Below are 21,610 nucleotides of genomic sequence, written 5' to 3'. Positions count from 1 at the left end.
ACTATCATCGATATCTTAAAGAAATCTGGCCACAAAATACTCGTTAAAAGATTTTGACTGATTGTTTCCAGCTCAGCCCCTTAAATAGGTCTCTGAATATACAAGTCAAACATCCATGATCTGTACCAACAAGAAAATCAAACTTTGTCGTAGGACAACAGTGAAGACATCGTTGGAAAGGTCTTAACCTCAGGAGCAACATATGTCAATATGAGATTTGTGGGCAATTCCTGCTCCCCAGGTGTGCCCTTTGAACCTTGTACCTGTGACACTTTTGAAGGCCTATAATTCAACAACAAAATATGCTAGAGACATGGGGTCAACAGTTTTGGAAAGCTCTGCACCTCTACTATCATGCCCGACAGTAGTCCAATAGGGGGCGCCACTGAATAGGGTCAAAACCTATAAAAAACATAATTTCACCCTCTTACCAATACAAAAGTCAAAATCAGACCGAACAGGCGTGCTTCCCACCCTTAAAAACATATAATAAGCTTGCAAAGTTCGTGATCACAGTTTTATATAAGCGCTAATTCATTGGAACTACAAAAGCTATGACGTAGCACAATGCTGTGTATTGTAACTTGGCGCAAATTGTAGTTCTGTAACCTCTTCCGGTTTAGGGTTAAGATGTTGACATTAGGGTTCCGAAATAATATATCCGCTAATTTTTCAACAGACAAAGTGTGACCATAAAATGTATATTTATATCGTGAGTAGATGTATGTGATGGAAAAGATCAATATATGCATTTATTAGTGCTATTTTAACGTTTTGTCCTGCTGCCTATCTCGGCGACAGGAAGGGTTGCGTTCAGTGGCGTAACGTATTAAACAACGTTTCAAGACCTCATCCCTCGATCTTTGTTTCTATGAAGTGTTAATGTGGTTTATAATTTGTTTTAATATGGCGTTGTAAGAGCACAAGCTGTTAAAAATAAGGGCAGTAGAATACAGCAGGTAAGTATTTAATTTAGGAGTGTCATCAAACCACACTTTTAAATTGAAGTACTGCTCTGATCGTCACATATAGACGGGATTACATTGGAAGTGTCATACAATTTGGTGTATTCTATTTGTGTCTGAAAATTTATCGCTAGAAATGTCATCAAACCATCTTTTAAATTGAAGTATATGCATTTTTTAAAAAAAAGAGGAATGGGGAAGCCGCTCGCGGTGATCACCTGCTCCGAGCGTCAAATCTAGCCGCAGACGGGATTACATTGCAGCCAATAGGAGCCTATTTGCGCCTCCGGAGTGAGACTGTGTTGCGTCATTAATCATTGTCTGATAATGTCTCTGAATGTTTGCTATAAACACTGGTTTGTGCTACAGGTGTATTTATTATTATACTAAATATTAATATTATGATTAATATAAATAATTAATTAATTTCTGCATTATTATTATTATTATTATTATTATTATTATTATTATTATTATTATTATCATCATTGTTATTATTATTATTAGTATCATTATCATTATTATTATCATCATCATTCTTATTATTATTATCATTCTTCTTCTTCTTCTTCTTCTTCTTCTTCTTATTATTATTATTATTATTAATATTACTATTATCATTAGCATTATCATTATTATTCGGGGGGATCCGTCACGTGATCAGGATCCCCCCTCGTCACTCTATGACGTAGAGGGGACGCCCAGGGAATCCCCTGTGGTTGAGGAAATGGGAGAAACTTTAAATATCGCCTGTCTCTTCTTAAAACAGCGTTAAAAACATGTTTTTACAAACTGGCAGTAAAAACCGTACCTTGCGCGCCAAAAACGCATAATTTAGCCACTATAACAAAGAATAATATATAAATAATAATAATGTCATAAAACGTGTATATATCACGACCACGCCTCCCATTGACTTTGCATAGTACTATATCCGTGGTGGTCAGATTAAAACCTCATTAAAACACTGCTAAAACAGCGTTAAAAACATGTTTTTACAAACTGACAGTAAAAAACCGTACCTTGCGCAACAAAAACGCATAATTTAGCCACTTTAACAAAGAATAATATATAAATAATAATAATGTAAAAAAACGTGTATATATCACGACCACGGATCCCATTGACTTTGCACAGTACTATATCCGTGTTGGTCACACGGAATTATAGCACTTTCCGTGTTGGTACCACGGAAAATAGGTCGTGGGCATTATCCGTGTGTATATCACGACCATGGATCCCATTGACTTTGCAAAGTACTATATCGTGGTGGTCACACGGAATTATACCACTTTCCGTGTTGGTACCACGGAAATAGGTCGTGGGCATTTCCCAGACTTTTGTGAGATCAGGTTGCTTTGCATAGTAGGCTACTATATCCGTGGTGGTCAGATTAAAACCTCATAAAAACACTGCTAAAACAGCGTTAAAAACGGGCTTTTACAAACTGACATTAAAAAACAGTACGTTGCGCGACAAAAACGCATAATTTAGCCACTATAACAAAGAATAATATATAAATAATAATAATGTCATAATTCGTGTATATATCACGACCACGCCCCCATTGACTTTGCATAGTACTATATCCGTGGTGGTCAGATTAAAACCTCATAAAAACACTGCTAAAACAGCGTTAAAAACGGGCTTTTACAAACTGACATTAAAAAACAGTACGTTGCGCGACAAAAACGCATAATTTAGCCACTATAACAAAGAATAATATATAAATAATAATAATGTCATAATTCGTGTATATATCACGACCACGCCCCCATTGACTTTGCATAGTACTATATCCGTGGTGGTCAGATTAAAACCTCATAAAAACACTGCTAAAACAGCGTTAAAAACGGGCTTTTACAAACTGACATTAAAAAACAGTACGTTGCGCGACAAAAACGCATAATTTAGCCACTACAACAAAGAATAATATATAAATAATAATAATGTCATAATTCGTGTATATATCACGACCACGCCCCCATTGACTTTGCATAGTACTATATCCGTGGTGCTCAGATTAAAACCTCATTAAAACACTGCTAAAACAGCGTTAAAAACGGGCTTTTACAAACTGACATTAAAAAACAGTACGTTGCGCGACAAAAACGCATAATTTAGCCACTATAACAAAGAATAATATATAAATAATAATAATGTCATAATTCGTGTATATATCACGACCACGCCCCCATTGACTTTGCATAGTACTATATCCGTGGTGCTCAGATTAAAACCTCATTAAAACACTGCTAAAACAGCGTTAAAAACGGGCTTTTACAAACTGACATTAAAAAACAGTACGTTGCGCGACAAAAACGCATAATTTAGCCACTATAACAAAGAATAATATATAAATAATAATAATGTCATAATTCGTGTATATATCACGACCACGCCCCCATTGACTTTGCATAGTACTATATCCGTGGTTGTCAGATTAAAACCTCATAAAAACACTGCTAAAACAGCGTTAAAAACGGGCTTTTACAAACTGACATTAAAAAACAGTACGTTGCGCGACAAAAACGCATAATTTAGCCACTATAACAAAGAATAATATATAAATAATAATAATGTCATAATTCGTGTATATATCACGACCACGCCCCCATTGACTTTGCATAGTACTATATCCGTGGTGCTCAGATTAAAACCTCATTAAAACACTGCTAAAACAGCGTTAAAAACATGTTTTTACAAACTGACAGTAAAAAACCGTACCTTGCGCGACAAAAACGCATAATTTAGCCACTATAACAAAGAATAATATATAAATAATAATAATGTCATAATCCGTGTATATATCACGACCACGGATCCCATTGACTTTGCATGGTACAATATCCGTGGTGCCCACACGTAATTTTACCAGTTTCCGTGTTGGTACCACGGAAAATAGTGGTGAGAGGTCGTGGGCATTTCACGGATTTTTGTGAGATCAGGTTGAAATAAACAAATACCAGTTCTCAAGTGCAGCAGCAGAGACGTCAGGATTTGGGCTTTTTTTTTTTTTTAATAGACAATGGACCTAAAAAGAGTCTCGATGTAGCAGCGGTCCAGTCAAGGTTCAGACCTCAGCTTGATAGAGAAGAAAACTCCAGTGAACTGAAGCAGAGCTGGTTCTGGTTCTACAAGCTATTTCATGGCGGGGGTGTACTTCGTTTTTATTTCACAAGTGTTTAAAACTCCTCTCCGTGTGTGTTGTGCAGATATTCCTGAACCCGTGGACCCTCAGATCTGCCAGGCCATGTGTGCCATCATGAAGCTTTCCTTCGAGGAGGAGTACCGGCGAGCCATGAACGAATTAGGTTCGTCAGGTTTCTCGAAGGCTTGAATCGGAGTAACCGCGGCAACCGTTCCTCCGAACTGAGGGATGTTTTCCTGCCGGTCTGGTGACTGGTTTGGTGTTTCCTTCCAGGGGGCCTGCAGGTGGTGGCAGATCTGATCCACCTGGACCAGGACATGTACGGCGTCCAGAACGACCCCATCAACATGGCGCTGCGCCGCTACTCCGGGATGGCTATGACCAATCTCACCTTCGGGGACGTCGTCAACAAGGTACCGTCGAGACGCAGCGCTGTGAGCGGATAAGAGGGACTGTGACGTCACACCAAAGTCTACAAACTCAGTCTGAAGCCGGAAATTCTGACTCTTAGGACACGCCCACTTCTGCTCCGTTAGCACAAGCTAGCCATTTTAGCTGAGCGTAGCTCATGCTAACGTGCTAACTTGACGCTCCGGGTCGAAGCCACAAAGAAAGTAGTTCCTCGACTGAGCACTAGGGGCTGTAGTGAGATGAAGCGTATTTATTTATTTCATTTATTTATTGGTTTATTTGACAGGGACAATGCACATCAATAAAACATTGCTGTAAATGTGCCAGAGTTAGCCAAGAGGCTATTTTTCATCTGTAGTCCCTGGACAGATGTAAGAATACAGAAAAGGTACAGAAAGGTACAGAAAGTACAGAAATACAGAAAGGTGCAATTAAGTTTTAGTGCTGACAGAGCTGAGTATTAATCAACCATTTATTTAAATGAGTTCTAAATAAACTGTATGTGTCCAGTTCTCTGATAGTTGCAGGGATGGAGTTCCATTCTAGTGCAGCTTTAACAGAGAATGCAGACTGACTGAAAGCACTTTTTCTGAGTGGAATAATACAATCCCCTCTTGCTGCACCTCTTGTGAATCGATCAGCAGTTGTTCTAATGTTGACAAGTGTCTGAATAGAGGAGAAGTCAGGCCGTATATAATCTTGTGCATAATACAAACATCTACATATTTAATCATATTTTCCCAACTCAACAAGTTATATTTTTTTAGTATTGGACAATGAGGAAAATGTACTGATTTCTTATCAAGGATTTTGAGTGTTCGTTTATACAAAGACTGCAATGGTTTTATAGTAGTGGTGCTAGCCTGCAACCAGGTTGTTAAGCAGTAAGTGATATGGGAAATGACCATAGAATGCATATACATCTTAGCTGCCTCTGTTGACATGTAATCTCGAATGAACCTGAAATTTGAAAGATTGAACTTGACCCGGTTACAGACCTTTTTCACCTGATGAGGTATGAAGACCACACCCCAAATTATAGATAATTTTATCTGATAAGTTGCATAAAATTCAACCCTGTACGGTCGTCATGGATATGAGATGTAACCATGGAGACCAAAACTGTTTTTGAACCAGACTGTAAATTATTTCTGCTTCAAAGTTGGACATTGTAACCGCGAGGTCAGTAGAGGAAACGTAGGTCTCGATCTGGACCCTAGTGGTCGGTAGAGGAACCACAGGTCTGGATCCGGACCCTAGTGGTCAGTAGAGGACCTACACTAGCTGCTTGTATCTTTGCCTTCAACCACAGTTCAACGTGGCGGTTTCGTCAGACCTGAAAAGAGTTTCCAAGGGTTTTCTTCTGTCACATTTATTTCTAGAGTCATCTGATACCGTATTTTAACCAACTAAAAATATCACATAATTCATAATGTTCAAATGAGTCCAAATGAAAGGGACTTCTGGAGACTTCTGGGAGACCTAAAAACCTCAAAAACCTTGAGACGCAACTACAAATGCACTTTTGACTTCTGTGGTTGTCCCTGATCCTCCAGGCCACCCTGTGCTCAAAGAAGAGCTGCCTCCAGGCTCTGGTGGCCCAGCTGGCCTCCGACAGCGAGGAGCTCCATCAGGTGGTGTCCAGCATCCTGAGGAACCTGTCCTGGAGGGCCGACATCAGCAGCAAGAGGGTCCTGAGGGACATCGGCTGCGTGTCCGCTCTGATGACCTGTGCGCTGCAGGCAACCAAGGTAATGAACACCGACCCCCCCAGAGGAGTTTCTAATCAACACCCAGGGATCACAGCTGACGAAAACCTGTTTTTGTTGCGTTTCTGCAGGAGTCCACCCTGAAGAGTCTCCTGAGCGCTCTGTGGAACCTGTCCGCTCACAACATCGACAACAAGGTGGCCATCTGCTCGGTGGACGGCGCTCTGGGCTTCCTGGTCAGCACCCTGACGTACCGCTGCCAGACCAACTCGCTGGCCATCATCGAGAGCGGCGGAGGGATCCTCCGAAACGTGTCCAGCCTCATCGCCACACGGGAGGACTACAGGTGAGCCATGAACATAGACAGTATAGGAAATACCATAAAGTTTCTAGACATCACTAACCCTTATCCTAACCTACTGAATCTATATTACCTGTTCATCAAAGGAACATTCTGGAGTTAAATCAACCTCCGGTCTATCATTAGATGTTGGGGAAGTGTAAAGTTTCGTTAAGCGCAAAACAAAGCAGTTTTGAGAAAGAGAATATTTTATATTTGTCACCCAAAAAATGTAAAATGTCACTGCACTGAAGCGATATTGTGGACGAGGTCCCTACAGACAAACTGAAGCACTCTTGAGTTTGTAAGTGTACAGAAAGTGTATAAAAAGGACTGTTTCTGCAGGAATGACAACATAGCAGCAAATGGACGGAGATCCTGCACAAACGTTTAGTAAATTAGATTTAGTCTTAGACTTTAGGCATCCTATGGAAAACAAGAGTTGCTGGATGTTTGCGAAGGTGATCGTTGGCTTCTTCAGGGATATTTCATGGCTGTTGCAAACATTCTTTATCGTAGTGGCCTTCAAGATCATCTAATGTTCACAAAACATCTGTAACTTTGTGAGGAGTTTTAAAAGTCTGTCCTTTGGTCTGGTGAGACCAAGCCAGAGATGTTTGAACACGTGATGCTTTCCTTTGGCGACGGAGTAGAGTAAACTGAAAACCAAAGAGATTACGTTGCTATTGTGATAAATAATATAAAGAAGTTTACCACCAGTCCGGCTTAGGTCACTGCTGGTCTGCCAACAAGACAATGACCGAAACACTTCCACCTAGATTCATCCAAAACTCTTTCAAGGATCTTGGTGTAACTCGAATCTCAGTCCTGTTGATAATCTGTGGAGGGAGCTTAAGGCTCATGCCCATGTTCTCATCTCTGGAAGACCGGGGTACGATTCCCCAAGAGACATGTCTCAACATAGGCCTTGATACATAAACCTTTGGTTACGGTCATTTACAGTGAAAAGTTAATGGATTTATTTGATTTGTACCGTATAAACGTCTATAAAACCCAAACACACCAGTGGCTAAGTCATTGTCCCACTGTTGTTTCTTCACAGGCAAGTCTTGAGGGACCACAACTGCCTCCAGACTCTCCTGCAGCACCTCCGCTCCCACAGCCTGACCATCGTAAGCAACGCCTGCGGGACCCTCTGGAACCTCTCCGCCAGAAGTTGCAAAGACCAGGAACTGCTGTGGGACCTTGGCGCCGTCAGCATGCTGCGCAACCTTATTCACTCCAAGCACAAGATGATAGCCATGGGCAGCGCCGCGGCTTTGAGGAACCTCCTCACCAATCGACCCCTGAAGTACAAAGATGCTGCAGTGGTGTCTCCTGGATCCTGCATGCCGTCGCTCTACATGAGGAAACAGAAGGCGCTGGAGGCAGAGTTGGACGCTAAACACCTATCGGAGACTTTCGATACCCTTGAGAAACAGAGCCCAAAGCACCTGACCCTCAACAAGCCCCTACGGCAAATTGAAAGTCTGGCAAAGGATTACGCGTCTGATTCAGGGTGTTTTGATGACGACGAGGGGCCCAACATCTCCAGCAGCCTGGAAACCGGTAGCTTTTCCATGCTGTCGATGTTCCTCACCAACTCCAACCTTCAGCAAAACCAAGCTCGTAAGAGGGACAGCGAACCTGAGCGGGACTTAAACCCGTCTCAGATGGCTGACAAGAGACACGCTCCTCCTGAAGACGTGGTCTGTGCTGCTGCTGAAAAGCTTGCGAAAAAGATCACCCACACTGTCGCCAAGATCGACAGACTGGTGGAGGACATCACCATGCACACCTCCTCCGAGGACAGTTTGAGCCTCAGCTCCGAGGACCATCTGGCAGACTGGCCGTACGGACTGGACGAACTCAACGAGGCTCGGGCGAACTCGTGCTCCCCTTGCTGTCTTTCTGATACCAGCAGCTTGGCGCACAGAGAGCGCCTCAGCAGAGCCCACGCTCTCCTGCGCCTCAAAACTGCACAATCAAGCGTATCGACGGACAGCCTGAACAGCGGCAGCACCAGCGATGGCTACTGCGGCAGCAAAGACCAGATCCGGCCCAATCCAAGAGCGCTAATGATGCAACAACGACCCAACCAGCTTGACCTCAAGGTGGCTCATCAAGAGTACCTGAACGTAGGACCTGCCATGCTGCACGACACCAGCCATCAGGATATTCCGGAGAGGGATTCTGTGGACAATAAAGATGTGAAGGATGTGGATCTCAACACGGACACAGAAAAGAACCAAGAACCGCCGTTACAAACACCCGTCAGTGCGTCCACTAAAATGTCTTCTGACGTCAGCATGACGTCAATTAAACTGTCTCCTTCTTACCAACAAGTCCCACTGATTCAGAGTGTGACTAAATTCGGCGTTGCAAAGACAGCCATCAATGTCCAGGCTGCCCAAGCAATGAGGAGACAGGCATGGGTACCCACTGTGATGACTGGGGGTAGTATTACAAAATTTCCTCCAGTGACTTCCACCAGAAGTCCAACCATCGGAGCGATGGAGACGGTGCAGAAATACTCTGTGGAAAACACCCCCATCTGCTTCTCGCGATGCAGTTCACTGTCGTCGTTGTCCTCTGGTGATGGAGCGCTGGATGGACAGAGTGAGAACGAGCTTGAGAGTGACTCTTCATTGGAGATAATTGAAGTGGAGGATGGAGAAGTAGCGAAGCAAGTCCAAGAGGATGAAACCTTGGAGGATCTGAGCGACAGCCAGCTACTGTTAACGGATTCAAAAACCTTCCCCAGCAAAGACACAGATCCCACCGGGATCCCATCCTCTGAGAAGAAGGAAAAGGTGTTCCTCAGGGGAGCTTCACCGGCAATAGTCGAAGACAGATCTCCGTCCAGTTCATCTGAGAACTACATCCATGAAACGCCTCTGGTTTTAAGTCGCTGCAGCTCCGTCAGTTCCCTGGGCAGCTTCGAGTCTCCTTCCATCGCCAGTTCAATCCAGAGCGACCCCTGCAGCGAGATGATCGATGGAACAATAAGCCCCAGTGATCTCCCAGATAGCCCCGGGCAAACGATGCCTCCCAGTCGGAGTAAAACGCCATGCTGCCTTGAGCCTAATGGACCAGACGCGCAGACCGCGGGCATTGCAGGGCAATGGGAAAACAGCCTAAGGAAGTTCATGGAGATCACAGACTCTAAGGAAAGGTTCAACCTTCCTCCCGACCTCGACACTATGATCTACTTCACGGTGGAAAAGCCCACCGAAAACTTTTCCTGCGCCTCGAGTTTAAGTGCTCTGCCTCTTCACGAGCACTACATCCAGAAAGAAGTTGAGCTGAAACTGACGCCCTTACTCCAGCAAAATGAGAAGAATCTCCCTTTCCCTGAAGAAGAGGAGCAGGGATTCGACAACGCGGAGCGGTACAGCGAAGGCAACTCAGACGATGACATCGAAATCCTAAAAGAATGCATCAACTCAGCAATGCCCTCAAAGTTTAGAAAAGTGAGACCATCTCTGATGACCACCATCCCGCCTCATCTACTCAACTCGCAGATAAGAAAACCAATTCATCTTCCCGTTTACATGATGCTCCCGAATGGAAAAACTCAAATATGTCCTGGGAGGAGAATAGTCATCCCACAAAAGGACTTCAAACTTGATGATTCCTCTTTTACCGATTCTGCAGAAGGTACACCGGTCAACTTCTCCAGCACGACGTCGCTCAGTGACGACACACTTCAGTACTCAGTGAAGGACAAGGGGGCTAAAGACTGCACGGCCAAAGGTCTGAATTCAATGGACAATGAAGAAAAGAGGATAGAGGACTTGAGGATATTCTCCCATTTCCATAAACCGAACAGGATGACGAACTGCGCAACAGAGGCACAAATGAATCGGATGAGCAAACATGTGGTTCCCACTCAGAGGGTGCTCATGCAAAGCAAAGAGGTGGCCGATAGAGTGGCCAACCAGAAGAATCGCGATCAGTCTCCCAATCAGCAAAAGCGGCGTCAAGGTCAAGGCCCCGTCAGGAAATTTGAACTGCCTGTAATAAAGCAAAACCCGGATGGAAACCTTAATGCTGGATCACAGAAAGGAAACACGCTGGTTCGACAATTGACGCTGTCTTCGGAGGACAGCAACGGCTTCTATGACGATGAGAATAATGAAGTACGCAAACAAACCAACAGAAAACAGATGAGGGACGCTAGAAATACCCTGTCACGAAGCATGACAAATATAGGCAGGGTGGACAATACCCAAGTAAAGCCCAGAGGCTTTAACAAGATCAAACAGAGTCTGATAAGGGATGATTCCTTAGCATGTTACTCGCTCAGCTCGTCTCTCAGTTCGCTCAGCGATGCGGAATTTGAGGATCAGAAATTGAAAGCTCAGCAAATATGGTACAAGAACAGGCACAACAGATCACTGAACATGATGCAACAAATGAAGCCCGTGACCATCCACTGCCAATATGAGGAGCAGAGCTCGCCGAGCTCGGTCAGCATGGACTCCGAGGACGACCTCCTTCAAAAGTGCATAACGTCTGCCATGCCCAAGCAGAGGCGGAAGATGGCTGCAAGGAAGAAGAAAGGAAAGAGTGCCCAAAAACAAAGTCAAAGATCCTCCGATGGTTGGGACATGGATCAGGGCATGGATAGTGATGACACAGCATGGGATAACGATTCAGACCTCAACAGTGTTGAGTGGAGAGCCATACAAGAAGGTGCCGATTGTGTTGTCAGTGGGCTGCAGGCATCAAAGTCTCAGGAGCCGTCTTCTGAAGAGACCGAGTCAGTCTTGTCATTCATGTCGACGTCCAGCTTTACGCCAAGAGAAAAGAAGTTTGCAAAAGAGAAAAAAGCTAATAAGCCTCTGGACTTTGCACAGCGAAAGCCAGTCCCAAACCTGCCGATGGTTTTTAGAGGCAGGACGGTGATCTACACTCCGAAAAAAGACACGCCTCCATCACAAAGACCTCCTCCCAGAAAGGTGCAAACCAAGATGGATGCTCCAAAGAACCCAAACCTCGCTCAGCACCGATCAAAGAGCCTTCACAGACTAGGCTGGCCCCAGGATATGGAGCTGTCTCTCCCAAAGAGGAGCTCCACTCCACCTCCAAGAATACCAAAAAGCTCTTCCTCCGGGTCATCACAGAGCTCTACGCCATCCAGACAGTCACACACAAAGATAACATCCCCAATACAGATAAATAGATCCATCCAGAGAAAGCCATCTACGCCAGCCAGTAGCCCACCAGCCAGTAGTCCCCCTGAAAGAAGGGGACGGTCTCCTGTTGTGAATCAACATGAGAAATCTCCACCGCCCAAAACTCAGAAGTCACCTGTTCGAATTCCCTTCATGCAGACTACAGTCAGGCAAACTAGACCTCTGTCACCGCTAGTGACCAACCAAACAGCCAATAAGCAGACCGGTCAGGTCAGTGGGAAAAGGATGCCACCAGGGAACAGATTTGATCTTGTCAGGATGACCTCTGTTCACTCCAGTGGCGGCGAGTCCGATAGGAGTGGATTCTTGAGACAGCTGACTTTCATCAAGGAGTCAAAGACAGCGCTGAGACGGGACGGCTCTCCTCACAAGAGGGGATGTTCGCATAGCGGATCCCCACACAGGACAGGTCCCGGAGCCTCAGCTGTCTTTCTTTGCTCATCTCGCTGTCAGGAGCTAAAGGCTGCAGCGCAAACCCAGAGAAAGGTGCTGGTGAAAGGTCCTAATCGAGCACAGTCGGTCCAGAATCCAAACCCCAACCTCCAGAAGCAAACAGCAAACCTCTCCAGAGCTACATCCAGTGAAAGGGATCTATCTGGAAGACGTCTGTCCAGGAGAACCAGCTCTGAGAGTCCCTGCAGGGCGGCTCAGAGAAACGGGCCTGGAAGAACGCCTGGACTTCGGCAGAAACAGGACAAGGACACCTTCAAACGTCACGCTTCATCCCCAAGCATCAATATACTGAGTCGAGTGACCAGCCGCTCTTCCCTGCGCTCATCGTCATCCGATTCAAGTGGAAGGGCAAAAAGCGAGGATGACACAAAGAAGCGAGGTCAAAGATCCACATCACGACATAATGATGGGATCACCTGGAGGAGGATTAGGGATGAAGATGTACCTCAAATCTTGAAAAGCACCCTACCGGCCAATGCATTACCTCTGGTGCCTTCTCCTGACGGGGAAAAGCCAAAGACACCAGCTCTTCCAGGAAAACTGCCCACAATCGTACTTGCATCTCGGAAGACGAGTGATGCGACAGTCCAGACCGAAGACTTCTCAAACAACAAGACTCACTCGAGCACCTCTCCAACGGTCGAACCACTTCCAGTGATGTTTGAAGAGGAAACGAGACAGGCTCTCCACAAAAACATCAGCACCAGCTCCGGGGGCAACCGCCAGGACGGCGAGTTGGATGTCCTACTGAGGAGTCAAGGCACCACAAGCACATCAGACAACCACGTTGGTGGAGCTGTCACCTTCCGTCAAGGATCCCCAAGCAAGGCTGCCCGAGTCACTCCATTTAACTACACCCCCAGCCCCATGGCCTCCTGCCTGCAGGACATGCATAGCCAAGCAGCCACCATCAATGAGAAGTCCGGGGGGAAAGCCGATTCTTAGGGGGATCCCTGGCTCCAGAATGAAACTAAGACCTACATGGACACATGAGTGCACCGGTCTTATACCTCTTGTATTGACCCTTTACTATTTACTGCATTCAAGTTTTTCCCCTTTCCGAAAAACTGATCAAACGCTTCCATCTACCATGCGTACAGAATTGGACGTATGCATCTTGACGTGTCAAGATGAAAACAGACACTTCAAATGGGAAGGAAAAAAAAGATCAACAAAAAGCGCATTTTTTTGTACTTATTTCTTTTTTTTTGTACTTGTACTATAATCACGGCCTGGTAGGAAGTAGAGAAGACATGAAGCAAAAAAAAACCTTCATTTCATTATGTTAACCATCATCATCTGCTGGAAACGATTGATAAGAACAATCTTATGCAAGCTTTGAATGAACTGAACTATAAACTGAAACGACTGCAGACAGACCAAACAAGGACACCAACCTCACCAAGGACACAACCTCACCAAGGACACAACCTCACCAAGGACACAACCTCACCAAGGTCACCAACCCACCAAGGAAACAACACACCAAGAACAGAGACCCACCAAGGTCACCAACCCACCAAGGAAACAACACACCAAGAACAGAGACCCACCAAGGACACCAACCACACCAAGGAAACAACCCACCAAGGAAACAACCCACCAAGAACAGAGAACCATCAAGGACACCAACCCCCCAAGGACTCCAACCCACCAAGAACAGAGAACCATCAAGGACACCAACACACCAAGGAAACAACCCACCAAGAACAGAGACCCACCAAGGACACCAACACACCAAGGAAACAACACACCAAGAACAGAGACCCACCAAGGACTCCAACCCACCAAGCAAACAGCCTCACCAAGGACACAAACCCACCAAGAACAGAGACTCACCAAGGACACCGACCCACCCACTTTTCACCTTTCTGACTATTCAAAAACTATGTATATGTAGTTGTGTTTTGTTTTTTTTATTACAGAAACTGCTTTAAAGCTTTGAGCCCTTGTGTTACCAGTCGACCAAATATGATGTTACGATTCTGGTAGGTTTGGGGACTACCTAGTCAATGAAATGGGGGCGAAAGCACCCGGGTTCCTAGTGGTCCAAACGAGAGGAGCTTTGAAAACGATGAAACCAAAGTTCTTCACGCTCGGTACACCAGTAAGCCCCGTGCTTTGAAACAGCTGCCAACATGTGGGCGAGGGTAACTTTGCCCAACCAACCAACCATATTGTATTAAGTAATGCTTTAACACAAGTGTTTGACAGCAGCCGCACCCCATCTTCTTCACCAAAAAACACTCTTCTTTTCAACCCGTTAAAGACTCTCAGTTCCTCGACCTTCTGCATCTGTTTGTCTCGGCCAGTATTGTAAATAACGTGCAGGTATACAGAAGCTTCCTGACAGCATGCTAATATATCCACACACCTGTAAACATTGTGGGCACTCATGTTATTCAGGGGTGAAGTATTTTCTAAAGCCCGTCTGTATTCTTGTGCCGTGACGACCTGTAAGCATACGAACTGTCCGCGAGACGAACCACACGCCTCTGTTAGTGCTGCAGCGTCATGTTTGTGTTTGCTACTAGATCCAGGTCCCGTCTGCTACCGATTTAACGAAAACCGGCCTCGTTAGTGACGGTGGGGCTTCAAGTCTGTACAACATGTCGATATCTGCTTAACTGTGTTGCCCTAAAAAGTAGTGATAGGTCCAGAAAGAATATAATGACAATGAATATTCTCTTTAATCGTGCCGTCACTCTTTCATGTGCGCCTGCAGAGCCGGACGGGCGGAGCTTCGTCTGCATTTAGGGGCTGTTTGTGCATAAAAAACGACCTTTTCAAGCCCTGAGGTCTGACGATTATACGGTCCTCAAATCTGTCTTTCATCATCAAACAAGCGTTGGTTCAACTCTTCAGCTGCGAAGCAGGAAAAGGGAAGTGAGGATGTCTGAAACAGTACATGTAGCCCGCCCCCCTTAGATCCCAGCCAGTAAAAATCTTCCAATTGTCCCTGTTGCTGTGGCAACATGATTGGCAGAGTGAGGGAGGGCACGTGGAAAATAGACGATCAAATCTTCATTACTCTGCAAATTTGCAAGAAAAATACGCTTTTTTTTAATGTCACAATCCACGTGCTTCACGTTGAAGATCTGAAATGTCCTTATTTAGATGGCTTTAAAAAGTAGACAGGTCATTTCATCTCTCATTGCTGCTGACCTCTTAGCTTTGTGACCAACATGCAACAGGAAATGTATTAGAGCTCGATGCACCATCCATGATCAGCGTTCTCCTGCAAATATGAGTTTTTAGTCAGATTTTTTCCCCCTTTAAGACTCAATTCAGAGTCGACTTCATTCCGCAGCTCGAAAAACAACCAGAACCTGCAACCACAGAACCAAAATCACCTCTGAACAATCACAAAGATTTGAAAAGATTTGAAAAGTGGATTTTTCAAAAGATAAAACTGAAAGGAGCTGGATGTTTGAATGGTAAAAGACAGATTTAGAGCCGATAATCACTTCATCAGCAGCACGGTCAGGGTCGCTTGGCGTGGCGCCGCCTGAAACGGGCCAAACAACAGACAACAGAGTGTCTTTATTAATGTCTTCATCCAATAAAAAGTGATGTTTCCTTAAACTGCCTCGTGAGCGTTACTTCGCAGCGTCACCTTCGGATTCTGTCCCATTTCAGTTTTGCAGATGCCACCTTGTGACTCCATTAGGGCAGTTTTTCGGTGCCGTGTGTCGCCACAGCGATTCATGTGTCTCCATCTGACCCCGTCCTCTGCATCCTCTTCTCTCCTCTTTCACTACATCCATTCATCTCTTTGGTCTTCATCCTTCTACTGATATGTCCAACCATCTCAGTCCGGCCTGTCTGACTTCATCTCCAGAGCAACTGACATGTGCCGTCGCTCTGTAGAGAAAATCCTTTTCGGGAACTCCACAATAATTTGAAGTATAAACCTTTCGTCCAACAATTAAAGAAAACACAAGAGTCGGTTGTTCAGCTGGTATTCGTCCACAAAAATACTGTGAAGGTCTTTATTGCAAAAAATACAAGTAAAGCTCGTTCACAGGAGAGCCGTACTGATCCGGACCACGAAAAGCTCTGACACCCGTGCGTTTTTCTCCCGGTTTTATACCATACAAAAGCTCGATACGGCCCCAGCAGCTCCATATGTTTTTTCTACCCATTCATGCCTTTTTCTCTGATTTACGCTCGTTAGACAGGCTTCTGTCCTTGACTTCAAAGCCTACACGTCTCACCTCAACATAGGTATGTAACACTTCCCAATCTTATCTGGGTGACATATGGCTCCGCTGGTTATAATTGCTACTACTGTACTTTCCCACCTTCAGCTCACACCAGCTGCCCTCGTTATAATTATCTCATTCCTTCAGTACACGTATGATCTCATAAAATATATTACACCCTCACTGTGCTCATTGTGCTTATCAGTGGCACTTTTGCAAGGCCTTCCCGGCTCTCTTAAACACCTGCTCTAGGGCCCCTATTATACATACTCAGTGTTCACATATGACTCCCTGTTGTGTTTCCACAGCTCCATGCAGGATTACCAGCCTTACATATTATGTTTCTAATTCAAATGATTACATAAAGACATCAAATCTTCTACAGCTCTGATGTAGACTTGTAGTCAAGACCACCGAAACCGAGACCAAAACAAACGTTATTTCATCATCCTGCGTGATTGTAGAACATCATCCTGGTTCAGAAGTTTCCATACGAGGTTGTTTTCAACTGCAGCTCAATAACACAGAGAAGTGGATGATGATGTTGAACTCACTATAAATGTTTTCATCCATCAGCTGAGATCAGATATGCGTGGCGACTGCACTACCGCTATTTCTACACTATTGGAGGATTGACTCCAGTGCTTTTAAGGATTGACACGACTACTAACTAGTCCCAAAGTCCTCTAGCAGAATAACCAGCTCCAACACCCCCCTCCACCTCAGGAAAGGAATGAAGAGTAAATGTTACTGATTTAAATTGGACTGAATTTGGAGATGAAACATGAATTTTAATTATTAAAGATACAATTATCGACTTGAAATCATTCAACATTATAGTAATCAGATTACATCGTATACCAGCATCACTGAAAATACAACACTGCTGGTCTCGCCATCGTATTGTAGACCGTTTCCTTTCATTCTTGCTCAAACTGTTTTATCACATCGTCTTTGGCGCTCTTCTCCACCTGCTACAAACTGCTTCTTCACCTCTTTTTCGTTACCTCCAATGTTCTATACGACGGAGTATTAGGGCCAAACTAAGAAAAAAAGGAAATTACGAAAATAAAGTCATAAGAGAATAAAGTCGTAAAATTACGAGAATAAAGTCATAATGTTGCGAGAATAAAGTCGTAATATTACGAGAATAAAGTTTTAATATTAAATATATTATAAATATATAAATATAACTTCACAAGATGCTCAATATTCAACATTTTAACACACTCTTCCTCATAAAGTTCTCATAAATGAACACTTTATTCTTGTAATATTACGACTTTATTATCATAAATTATGACTTTATTCTCGTAATGTTATGACTTTATTCTATTACGACTTTATTCTCGCAATATTATGACTTTATTCTCGTAATATTGCGACTTTATTCTATTCTGACTTTATTTTCGCAACATTATGACTTTATTCTCGTAATTTCCCTTTTTTTTTATTTTAGTTTGGCCCTAATACTCCGTCGTAGTTCTGGACTGAGGACCAGATTAATTATTTGTATTGAAGAGGAAAAGACTCAGGACAGATGGCGAAGCTTCTTTAGCGTGGTGTCGCCACCGTGTGGTCAGCGGTGGTACTGCTGCCCGGATGGACTTTCACAAGCGGTTCCCTTTAGTAGTTCCCTTCCCTTGTATTCATTTTAAGTTTATTCTGAATGGTCGTGTCTTTTGAAAGCACCAGCACAACCTGCATGGTTGCTGGGTTACCACATACCACAAAACACAAAACGAGGAGTAAAAAAGATGAAACGCAGACATCAAATTAAAACAGGCCTATAAAGATTTATTTCATTATAGTTTCTGGAGGGAAAATAGTGAACATTTTCACATATAAACAAAATAAAAACGTAAAATCTAAGATGTTTAAATCTCAGCGGGAGCGTTTTTCTTCCCAAAGGTTTTAAAACTCGGCTCATCTGTTTCTCGCTACATCTCATCATTCCTGGAATAAAGGATGGGTGGTGTCGAAGAAAAGGAGGTTTTCCACTTCGGACTCTCCTCGTACGTGGCTCAAATCGTTTTCTCACAGCCTCCATAGACGTTGACTTAACGCCTACATATGAGTCGGGGCTCACTCTGGCGTTTTATTTTGAAAAACTGGAAGGTGATTTCGTCTTCAGCCTGAACACATTTTTACTGTAATCATCACTTTTAAGAAATGTTTGCTCTTTCAAACATTTAAACGCGCAGACTGAAGGTCAAAACAAATACAGATTTGAGCATCGCTCGGGCACGAACTCGCACATATTCCAGATGTGAGCCAGAGTTCAGTGGAAGCTTGAGACGGTAAACCCGGATTCAGGGAATGCGTCCTGGACAGTTTGTGACTGACAGAGTGTGGAGTCAGAGAACTTGACCTTGGACCTCCTCCACCCGTCGGTCCAGCTGTTCCCCCGCCACCTGCAGCTCCTCCCGCTGCTGCTGCAGCCGGGCCTCGGCCTCCGTCAGGTGCTCGTTCAGCTCCAGGTACCGACGACACTGCTGGAACCGGAGCTCCACCTCGCTGTCTGCAGGCCGGGACGAGTCTGAGGACAGAAGCACAGGACAGCTGTAGACCAGGCCAACCACCGGGCCCAGCCGGTACCGGCCAGTACCAGCCGGGACCAGCCGGTACCAGCTAGTACCAGCCAGGACCAGCCGGTTCCACCTCCAGGGTTTTGGGATAAAGAAAGAATAACATCCATCCGACAGCAGAGAGGCCCAGATGACGATAACATAAACAGTAGTTCCATTTAAATCTGCAAGTTAGTCTGGTGAGATACTGAATGTTGAAGAAAAATAACAGCATGAAGTACAAAATGAGAAATATAAATCTTACTTATCTCATGTCACAGACTTCGTTTACATGCAGTCAAAATTCGGGTTATAGCTAATATTCCGGATACTGAAACATTCGGAATATTCCGTTTACATGGTAATTAATCATTTGGGATATCTGGATCAAACCAGCGAGGCATGGAGAACATCATGACGCAATTACCGTTTCTTTCCGCTTCTTCTTCCTGTATCCAAATTCAAAACAAATGCTGCTTCCCGCAACTTTTCTCTCACCTTTTTGTAAATCTTCTATCACCGTACTTTCTACCGTCTACAAATGCAGAAATGTTCATATCCTTCATTACATCTATGAAGTGATTAGTCTCCTCCTGGTCTTGTGTTTCTCCGTGTTTATAAGAACTTCCTGGACTCAAAAGACCAGGATTCCTTGTGAACAGAGCATGCGCAGAAAACAAATTCATGTTCTGTTTGATGGGGATATCCCGTTTGGCGTTTACATGACCCAATATTTGGGTTTTAAAAGGAGTAACCCAGGGGTCATATCGTGTTATTCAAAGGGGTTATTGGTGTTTACATGACCGAATATCAGTGTTTTAAAAGGAGTAACCCAGGGGTCATATTGGGGTTTTTAAAAACCCGAATATGAGCAAATTCAGGTTATTCAAAAGGGGTTATTGGTGTTTACATGGCCGTGCAAATTCGGGTTATTGACAATATTCCGGTTATAAAAGGGTTATTGACTGCATGTAAACGCAGTCTGTGTGGACTCACCTCCAGTTTTGTCCAGGATGCTGAAGGCCGGGTCATCAGGAGCAGCTTTGCTGATGTCCTCCAGAATCTGGTCCACGGTCGGGGGCTCGGGTCGGCTGGGCAGAACCACCCGCTTCTTAGTTTTAGAGCCAATATTCATCCTGCTGAAGACAGGTTCAACCTGCACATCTGAAACAGAAATCAGATGAACTTGACGTTTCTCAAAAGATAACTACTTTACTGTATGTATATATCTTCCATACTGTATATATCCTTTCATAGTTTGTCACACTTTACACACACTGTACCTCATTATTTTATACGACTGTACATTCCTCACTTTCTGCTTCTTTGCACTTCTGGTTAGATACTAAATGCATTTCGTTGTCTCAGTACTGTGTACTCTGTGCAATGACAATAAGGTTGAAAATAATCTAATTTAATCTAAAGAATGAAAGATTTAGCTGCAAGAGACATTTTAAATCCTAATAACTAACACCAAAGAACCATGCTCACTAGGAAATGGCATTTGGTATATTTAGACCATGAATATGCTTTTCCCTGTCAGCTCCTCCAGACTTCTGTTGACTAATCTATTAAATTAAGGTTATATAAGACTAACAATGATGTTATGAGGCTGTGGTTGTCCAGAACTGATAAAACCTACAAGGAAATACATGTTCTTAGTTTCGGCACAGAACAGATTGAAAAATATTGTTTATAGATTTAAATTTAAATGAATATAATACAAACTACTCAGTGGCAAATGCACCGAGAAAAAACACCTCAGACTGTCTCCATTTAGTCCAAATGTGACATTTTCGTTGGAAGTACGTGGACATTTATTTAGCCGAACTTTTCAAAATATTAAAAAGTACCATAAGATTTTTTTTAAGTCAGTAGTTGGCGTTATTTTTCTGGCAAACGATTGTTATGTTATTTTGCCAAACCTTTAAACGGAGTCTTGTTTTGGGTTTTTTAAAGTCGTAACGCGTATCCAGAACTTTCCTTCAGGTCTTACCGAAGTCTGTGTCCCTTGTTGAAGCTTTTAAAGGGCGTCTGTTGTGTCCAAACCGCAAGTTACGTCGCAGAAACGACGAAAAACAGAGGAAAAACGGTGGGAAATAAGAAATACACATCAGCAGGGACAACCGGAAGTACGTGGAGAGTCTTGCGTCGTCACGTCACGTGCTACGTCATAACGCCGCGACGGAGTTGTAGTTCCAAATGAGTTGTAGTTCCAGTTAAACGCAACTGAACGTCCAGATTTCAGATTTTTGTCTCGAAGGTTTAAAAGTGGCCCTTTGGCTTCAAAAGTCATTTATGTTGTCACAATAATAGCTGCTGTTAAAAAAAGCTTAATTTAATTGAATAACACTTTTTAAATCTCCAAAAGGAAAATTATCAGAATCAGCTTTATTGGCCAAGTTTGAACATGCCAGATGGGGAATATGACTCCGGTTATTTCGCTCACTGAACCCAGATTTAAATAGTTGCAAACAGAAAATAGACAAATGGCTCTTATTAACATATATACAATTTAAAAGTGAAAGGTGCAGCAGTATGAAGTAGACATTGTTATTGAAAGGTGCATTGTTACAGCATATGATTGGTTATTATTATTATTATTATT

General features: G+C 43.8%; 2 protein-coding genes across 2 annotated transcripts in view; one reads left to right on the top strand and one right to left on the bottom strand.

The window, feature by feature from the left end:
- Nucleotides 1-15,797, top strand: part of apc2 (APC regulator of WNT signaling pathway 2) — a 61,780-nt gene extending 45,983 nt beyond the window's left edge. The window contains exons 10-14 of the mRNA XM_061738850.1: nucleotides 4,181-4,279; nucleotides 4,390-4,529; nucleotides 6,084-6,278; nucleotides 6,368-6,582; nucleotides 7,640-15,797. Of these exons, the coding sequence (XP_061594834.1) occupies nucleotides 4,181-4,279; nucleotides 4,390-4,529; nucleotides 6,084-6,278; nucleotides 6,368-6,582; nucleotides 7,640-13,175 (6,185 nt within the window). The 3' untranslated portion in view covers nucleotides 13,176-15,797. The remainder of the gene's footprint in view (nucleotides 1-4,180; nucleotides 4,280-4,389; nucleotides 4,530-6,083; nucleotides 6,279-6,367; nucleotides 6,583-7,639) is intronic.
- A 2,414-nt stretch (nucleotides 15,798-18,211) lies between these two features.
- On the bottom strand, nucleotides 18,212-21,150 carry c13h19orf25 (chromosome 13 C19orf25 homolog). The gene is made up of 3 exons (XM_061737280.1): nucleotides 20,999-21,150; nucleotides 19,999-20,166; nucleotides 18,212-18,974 (listed from the first exon to the last, which is right to left on the bottom strand). Exons 1-3 carry the CDS (start codon nucleotides 21,114-21,116, stop codon nucleotides 18,793-18,795), a joined length of 468 nt encoding a protein of 155 aa, XP_061593264.1. The 5' UTR covers nucleotides 21,117-21,150; the 3' UTR covers nucleotides 18,212-18,792.
- Between the last annotated feature and the right edge of the window lie 460 nt (nucleotides 21,151-21,610).

Source organism: Cololabis saira, chromosome 13, assembly GCF_033807715.1.
Source record: "Cololabis saira isolate AMF1-May2022 chromosome 13, fColSai1.1, whole genome shotgun sequence".
NCBI lineage: Eukaryota > Metazoa > Chordata > Actinopteri > Beloniformes > Belonidae > Cololabis > Cololabis saira.
The sequence above is the reverse complement of the archived record's forward strand: the minus strand, read 5'-3'. Positions and strand labels throughout refer to the sequence as shown.